Source organism: Actinia tenebrosa, unplaced genomic scaffold (assembly GCF_029948245.1).
Source record: "Actinia tenebrosa isolate PJP-AT-01 unplaced genomic scaffold, QUT_ActTen_1.0 PGA_scaffold9__36_contigs__length_13948895, whole genome shotgun sequence".
Taxonomy (NCBI): Eukaryota; Metazoa; Cnidaria; class Anthozoa; order Actiniaria; family Actiniidae; genus Actinia; species Actinia tenebrosa.
Genome location: NW_028292586.1, coordinates 4,260,551 through 4,268,419, shown reverse-complemented (window position 1 = coordinate 4,268,419; position 7,869 = coordinate 4,260,551). Strand labels below are relative to the sequence as shown.

The window sequence follows — 7,869 nt, the reverse complement described above, 5'->3', positions numbered from 1 at the left end:
GTTAGACATAAACAGAAAACAGAAACTCCTATATAAAACTCAATGTCAGACTAATGAAGATAGTTTGGTCATGGTTTAATAGACCTCCTCGGCTCTGACGTAATATTTTCCCATTTCAGACCACGTGTCATTCCCTAGAGTATCATTTCTTTGTCTAAGGTTTGCGCTCGGTTGCACATGAGAAGACACATGAATATGGATACAACTCAAACAAAGAATCTTATACTCTTGTAAATGACACATGGTCTGGCATGAAATGGGACAACATTACGCTCGAGCGCTCCAGAGCCGAGGAGGTCTATTCGGACCAGTATGTCATTTTTGTTTTTGACTATATTTCTTTCTCTTCCAATATAATTATACCTAAAATATATCATAGAGATAAAGTTCAAACCATCGTTGTTGTTGTTAATTGTCGTTTGTTTTTTCACCAAAGAAATTTAGAAATATAAAAATTTCCAAGCAGGTTATAAATGTTTATCCAAAAGAAATGAAACATGCAGTTGCTATGGTGATAGATAGCGATTAGTCGGGTTTCTACAAATTGGTCGTATTTATGTGTTAGTCAATTGGGAACTAATGAAGACTGCCCTAAGGGGTATAACACTGGAAGTAAAAACAATAAAATTATTGAATGGTGTCCTTCAGTAGCGATTTGTGAGTTTTGATTGAGTTAAAATAAGGCCTTGCACTACTTTAAAATGATGAAAACTTGGGCGAGATTATTTTAAAATCATGTGATGTGACGCGTGACGTGATCTTGAATATGTCGCGTGACTGTTGGCATTCCAACTGGATGAGCGGCTATGATCTTGCGCACTGTGATTCGATAAAAGTCGTTAATGGAGCGATAGAGTGTCCAACCAAACAATGGATAGTTTTCCCAATGGGATACAGAATGTCCAACCAACAAACTCGAATTCATAAACATTTGGGATGTTATATTTTGCAATGTATCTTTAAAATGCATTTATCCTAAAACACCGAGAGAATTTCGATTTTCAGCAATCGGTGTCTGTTCCATGCTGCATATCAAAACTACATTTTAGCTTTGACATAAGCAACAGTAGCTAGGGATATAAAACAATGAATGCTGGATCGGTGCATTCCATACCACTGTGATCGAGAATAGAATGAACGATTGAATTCAGTCATTAGCCAATTGATTTTACTTTAGAGTTCCGGGAAAGGAATTTTTTCTAATGTAAAATGATCACGTGATCATCCCGCCGAGATACAGACAGAATACCGAGTGCAGAGACGGGTTCGGGCTGAAATCCCAGTTGCAGAAAAGTTATCTGGGTACATACGGAAACCCCGGATACCGACGGAAACCCCCAGTACAGACAGAAATCCCGGTACGGACAGAATATCCGGGTACAGATAGAAACCCCGTACGGAAAGAATATATGTAAGTACGGATAGATACCTCGGGTACGCTTGAACAAAATATGCAAGGTAAGCCAATTCTTTTTCGAATTCTTTTTTATAATATCTATATCCAAACTGAAAATCTATCCAACTGAAATCCATTCTTGAATGAATTAATGATTCTTATTTTTCATGGTCGATTTTGTACCAATAAGCTGCCTGCTATAAATGATCAAAGAAACGATGAAAACCAATGATCAAATAATCGTACTACTTTACGAGGTTTCACAGGCTGCGAGCGTAGGCGGTATGACTAGCTAAAGTTGCCATCGAGTTTTAACCAATCACTGAGATCCTCTATGACATCATCTACCAAAATACACCAATCAAATTCATTCATGGAAGTGGCGCCACTACGGGTTTTAGCGTACAGTGACTAAAAATAGATTTTTTTTCAAAAAAAATTCAGGTGCTTAAAATACGAAAGCCTTACATATAAAAAAATCCTCCATAAAAAAAAAATTATCAATACCCAAATTGGCTTTTTTAAAACCTAGTTTCAAGCATTTTTTCAAGTTTTTTAAATAATTTTGTAGTAATATATCATATATCATAGTTTGGTAGCTTGCCAGACTCCATCACTTTAGAATTTTTGTATTTTGCATACAAATAAGAGCGTAGGCGTTCTATCTTTTCACTTTTCGGTGTTTCAAAAGCTTCACACTGTCATTCTAGTCGTCAGGTTTTCCGTGATTGCGAAACACTCCTAAGAGAAATACCAAGATGTTTTAAAGGCAGCAAACCGATATTTTTCACGGGTTAAAGTCATGATGGACTCTCGTCCAAGACCGGAATGAGCGTACTTCTCACATCCGAATGAAATTAGTTCGCGAGGACCGACCATCACATCTAGGCCAACATGATTAAATTTACAAGTTCTATTCCAAAGAATATTCGCTTATCAAAGCCGTTCTGTTTGGCTCGTTTCTGGAGCCAAAAGAAGGAAGATAGCGGAGCGGACCAGTGTGGGTCGTACATCAAAGAAGGATATTTGTGGAAAATGAAAGATGGTTTGCCATCACGGATGTGGCGCTGGAAGAAACGCTACCTTGTGCTTTCGGAAGATAGTATCTGCTTCTTGAAGGAAAAAGGGAAGGCAGGAAAGACACCAAAGATTGTCAGAATTCTCGATGTTGTGTCGCTAATGATTGAAGATTTTGGAATTCGAAGGAAAACGTTTGGCATTCGGTTGAAAGCTGGTAATGACAGAGATTCGTTTCTCTTGAGATGTCGAAGTGAAGACGAGAGAAATGACTGGGTTACAGCAGTGTTGACCGCCAAGTCTGCAAGCTTGCTTACTGACGAGAGCTAGAAACAATAAACTAAATTTAGCTACACTAATGGAAGAAATGCAACTTTCTATTTTATTAAAACTTAAAGAACATGTATAATTGTAAACCTGTATGTTAGCCGTGCCCTGACTTGGATCACTCAGAGGGCCGGGGCCGTATCGATAAAATTTAAAGATTTGAAGAGCAGAGCAAGATGAACTCTTTCTTGGAAACAATGAACGACAGTTGCTAAGCTATAAAACAATATCTATGGTTGCTGGAAAACATAAACCATTTACAAGTATCTCGTTTTTATAGTTAGCTATTCTTGTTATCAATTCTGCTAAACACACAAAAGCTGCTAATAGAGAATTATTTTTGTCTTACTCAAAGGAATTATGACTGAATTTATGAAATAATAAATTAAAGGCAAAATTTATTGAACATTTAAAATAAAACTGGATACTTTTAACATTTTTAGGAATTCAAAAAACAGCGTACTGGAATTACCATGCGAAAAAGTATTATATTTTTATTCCTTTTAAGAACCAGTTTTAGTTTATTGGTGAAAGTTGAAATTTAGAATTGTAAAAAAGGAAAGAATTTCAGTGGACAAATGAAATATGAATAACCTGAAATTCATCCTATAAGTATTATAATTTCGGAATATTATATGAGAAGTATATAGTAATTCAATTTCTTAGTTTATAGGAAAAAAATGTTTTTGTGATTTCACAGATAATAGAATCGTGTTTCACGATTGTTGTGAGCAAAAGTAACACAAGTGATAAAATACAAATGCAGAATTTCAATTAAACTAGCTCACTGCTAGTTCTAGAACAAGCTGTTCACCTGAGACCTAATAATGTACGTATAATGAATGTAAGTTTTTGAAAGTAGTTTTTAAATAAAACTGACTAAGCATCGAGGAGCCACTCAGGTTGAATACAGACTCAATGAGTTTAACTTGAAGGATTCACATCGTCCATCAATCAGTTTTTTTCCCTAAAAAAAGAGTGAGAAAAATGAAAAAGAAACGAAAAAAGTTTTTTTTCAGGAACGGCTGCAGACAGCGAAAAAAAAAAAGAAAAGAAAAGAAAAGAAAGAAAGAAAGAAAGAAAAAGATTTATTTTCCCAAACAAAAGTGTCTGTCGTTTCTCTGTATTTACGATATACATATAGAATATATTCGAGCAGAATATTGGACATTTCATTTTTCATTGAATATTTCAGTTTTTCTAAAGGTTGTCAAGTACAAACATGAATTCAAAGATGCCACATCATGCATAGTTGGAAGATGGCCTGATAAATCGTTAAGTTCAAACCGGCGTGGGCGTTAAGACACTAAAATACAATCCTGCATTTTAATTAGGGAAGGTACTTTGTTTTAGGGGGGGAGGTCTGGGGAATTGGCAGTAAACTCGAAATAGAAATAAAAAATTTTTGTAGCCCCCCCCCCTCCCCCTGAGTAAAAAAATTATGACCATCTATTAGTCAATAAGGATATACTTTTATCAAAATAAAAAGGTTTATTTGACCCTGTCAGCAAACAGCTATGAAAACTACGAACAGAACTAATGAATTTCCGTTGGACTGCTAAAAATAGAAAGAGGTATAGTTTTGAATCCTAGAATCGTAGATGGCGGGTTGTGTCAGACAGGTGTTCGTGCCTTTGTTATGTTGTAACTTTCTAATTGAGGATTTTACGCAATCTCAACATTTTGCAATTACAATCGCCGGGTTATTGATAGATCGATCGCATCTGATTTTGAATAGAATAGAAAATCTACCACTGAGAAGACCTGTGTTGGCATTGTTAAAGATGTAACGAACGAATAGATTAGTTGTGTCGGCATATAAAAGAAAGAAAAAAATATTTGTTGGTTGTGTCCCTTGATTCGAGGGTCTTTCTACGAATTTCCGGGCTTCTTCATTAAAACTTTGATATGCTAAATCCCAATTCTATCTGTGAGTTAGCCATGCCTTGACTCAGATTAGCCCAGAGGTTGTTTCAGGGTTCTATCTGTGAGTTAGCCGTGCCGTGACTTAGATCAGCCGGCCAGAGGCGGTTTTAGGATTTCATAGAAATCGAAAATTCAAGGTTTTATCTTGGCTAAATATCGTGGAAATACAATTATTTTTTAACATTATGCCAGGTTTTCGAGCGATAACACGTTGCTAATAATTTATAATTCATAGTGCGCAAATATCAATTAGAATATAAAAAATTCAAATGCGCATGCGTAGCTAAAGGACGTAGTTAATTAACTAACAACGAAAAAGTCTTATAAATAAAAATGAATCATGAAAATTAGAATCGTCCTGAATCAATATCTTGCCCACCTTTTTCAGTGAGGAATATAGCGCGGTGTTATTGGACAGCAGACGCACTCGTTTTAATGTAAAGTCAAAATTCAAAGATGCTAGCACAGATAGCCCATGCTATTCTTCTTCGATGCTAAAATGCTTGAGTTGCAACGTATGTCCATGGCCAGAAATAAAGCTAATGTGATCCATTCCTCATCCTCTGGCTAAATCAAATAAAACCCTCAAAAGGAAAATCTTCGAAAAATTACTCACATTTGAAATAATTTTTGCTATTTCGACCTAAAAAATTTACAAAACATAATAAAACCGATGACAACGAACAAGAAAGGCCAAAAGATAGCATGAAAAAGATCGCTCACGTGACTGTCTCGATTAAGTATGACTTGTTGCTGGTCAGCGGGGTTAAAGTAACAAGCGACCTGGTCACTATGGTTACGGAATTTGCTGGTGAAAGACTCGACAGCTTGTAGATTATCTTGGTAATTCCTTTTACATGGAGGGCCAATGGAACACTGTCAAACAATAAAAAAGAAGTTTTAGCTTTTTAGTTGAATATTGTTTTTCTTTTTTAAAAATTTGCTTTAATTTTTTAAAGAAATTCGATTCTATTTCAACTTATCGCTTTTGTCTCGATTGGGCTCCCTGTGGAGTAGTTCTTTTACGTCTTCAAAGAAACATCTAAATGGCGGGGGAAGGGTATTTTGCTGCATACTGAGTCCAGCAATTCCATTTTGCCTTTCCGAAGTTCGAAGATAAACCGGTTATTGCATACGATTGTCGGGATAAGATCAAAAAGGAAAATGCCGCCTTATGATCATGGCCCTGTGCATAATATAGTTCGGACGTCCATTCTCTACTTTCACATCCCCATAATACTTTGCGTCTTTGGGGGGTTACCAGAGGGTAAAAACCCACTTATTTTGCTGAAGGTTGATCAGACAATGTTGACAATGCCTTGTCTGGTATCCAAAAATAAATTGAAGAAGTAAAAAACACAAAATGATAGAAGCTTGAAGACGTTTAAGGTAGATTTTAAACATTTTTTCGTTAAGTCAATACATTTTCTGTAAGACCAAAACTCTTCATGATCTGTCCACGCAAAAATAACTTGGAATAAACTGATAATCAGTATTGTAAGATAAAAGCAGGTATAGTATAAATTCAATTAAGAAACCTTTCAATTTGGGACAGTTTTTTGATTGGTTACCCCCCCCCCCCCCCCCCAAAGACGCAAGGTATTATGGGGATGTGAAAGTAGAGAATAGATACCATTTTTATTATATAACCTCGCTTTTATGTGGAGGAGACATGGTGGCCTTTTAAAATGGTAGCCTCCAAAAAGTATTTTGAAACAAGTGTACACTTTGACCATGCTTGCAGAGCTGCCGCTCAGCCCTATATACGAAGGGGGGGGGGGGGGGGGGGGCAACCTCTACTCGCAGGGTATATAGCTTAGAATATAGAGGAACATGACGGTTGAAACATAGACCATCAAAGATATTTAGTTTTTTTCAGTGATAATAGTGTCACAACCTCTCCAAAATACTACAAATTAAAAAGAAAAGATCCCAATTGCCAAAAATTCTAAGGGAGAAATTCAGTAAATCAAAAATTTATTTTGACTATTAGTATATGTTACTTGCTTGTTTCAACTAAGTTATTTTCTTTCCCGAACATAAATTACCATGATTTTACAATACTGTTTAAAAATGAAAAAGAAGTTACTTATTTTTCTGTAGATATTTACCTCAGCATTGAGATCGTAGATACTATCGTAAATAACAGTCTGAAGAACAGATTCATTCAAGTTGCTCCTCAAATCCTTGACGACGATATTAACTTTCACGCAAGGAAACTTCGACTGACAGACAGATCTTCCTTCGCATTGGCAGCTTTGGTTTCTCACTAGAACTACGCTTTGGTTAGCCTGGCAAAGGCCTTCTTGAAAATTGTAAGCTTTCACAATCTTATCAACAGCTTGCGTACCAAGAACGCTCCACAATATTACGCCAAAGGCTATAAACGCGAACCCAGCCGACAAAAACCTCGTTCGAGGTTCAAGTTCTTCGATATTTTGCTCTTCTTCAAGCAACTTTAGTGAAACTTTTATTCCGTTTACATCAATTTGTTCGTCAACTAGTTCTCTTTTCAGTGACATTATTCTTGAATTAGTTGGAGAAGTCCAGTGGTTAGCGGTATGACAGATTCACAATGTGAACTACAACTGTATCGCTGAGAATAAAACTTGAAGCATGAGATTTTAATGACTCGAATCCAAGGCAACGATGGCGACATGCAGAATGTGGTCTGCTTAAAAAATAAATTTTCTGAACTTTCCACTCATTTGTGCTTCAAAAATTTGGCAAATTCTAACAACAGTGTAAACAGAACAGGTTAAGGAATAGCTTTAAAACTCGATTCCATTTAAGTTTTCCAATAATGTTATCAAAATAAGAACTTGCGAACACTATAAAAAATGAAGCTTAGAGTGGTTTGTATTCGAACCCACAACTAATCGTTAGAAATTTTCTTTTGTTCTTTCGGCGTATCGTCGCTTAGAAAACAACTCAGCGAACAACTCATTAATATTGAGAATTTTAGTTTAGCGAGTTTAATTCATTCATATAAATATATAATAATTTGCCAAAACGAAAAAAATAATTGGTCTATAGTTCACAATTTTGGCAATATTTCTCTTCTTCTCCAAGAAATATTCAAATTCAGGAAATCTGAGGAGTGGGAAAATTTCGGAAACAAAAATTGGTCTTTGACAAAAGAAATTATTTCAAGAAAACATTTAAAAAGTCATTAATACCCCGTTTCCAAACTAATTTCTTCA

General features: G+C 35.7%; 2 protein-coding genes across 2 annotated transcripts; one reads left to right on the top strand and one right to left on the bottom strand.

Moving 5' to 3' along the window:
- Positions 1 to 1,994: 1,994 nt before the first annotated feature.
- Positions 1,995 to 3,633, top strand: LOC116287898 (uncharacterized). Its single transcript, XM_031694603.2, has one exon. The coding sequence runs from the start codon at positions 2,291 to 2,293 to the stop codon at positions 2,741 to 2,743; it is 453 nt and encodes a 150-aa protein (XP_031550463.2). The 5' UTR covers positions 1,995 to 2,290; the 3' UTR covers positions 2,744 to 3,633.
- Positions 3,634 to 4,176: 543 nt separating this feature from the next.
- Positions 4,177 to 7,453, bottom strand: LOC116287901 (calcium-activated potassium channel subunit beta-2). Its single transcript, XM_031694606.2, has 2 exons — positions 6,778 to 7,453; positions 4,177 to 5,542 (listed from the first exon to the last, which is right to left on the bottom strand). The coding sequence occupies exons 1-2, from the start codon at positions 7,186 to 7,188 to the stop codon at positions 5,300 to 5,302; spliced, it is 654 nt and encodes a 217-aa protein (XP_031550466.1). The 5' UTR covers positions 7,189 to 7,453; the 3' UTR covers positions 4,177 to 5,299.
- Between the last annotated feature and the right edge of the window lie 416 nt (positions 7,454 to 7,869).

What these genes read in the sequence shown, in the direction of transcription:
- LOC116287898 (XM_031694603.2), top strand. Translation starts at nt 2,291, where the DNA reads ATGATTAAATTTACAAGTTCTATTCCAAAGAATATTCGCTTATCAAAG.
- LOC116287901 (XM_031694606.2), bottom strand. Translation starts at nt 7,188, where the DNA reads ATGTCACTGAAAAGAGAACTAGTTGACGAACAAATTGATGTAAACGGA. An exon ending in TCTACGATCTCAATGCTGAG is followed by an intron (nt 5,543 to 6,777) that starts GTAAATATCTAC and finishes ATTGTTTGACAG; the next exon opens with TGTTCCATTGGCCCTCCATG.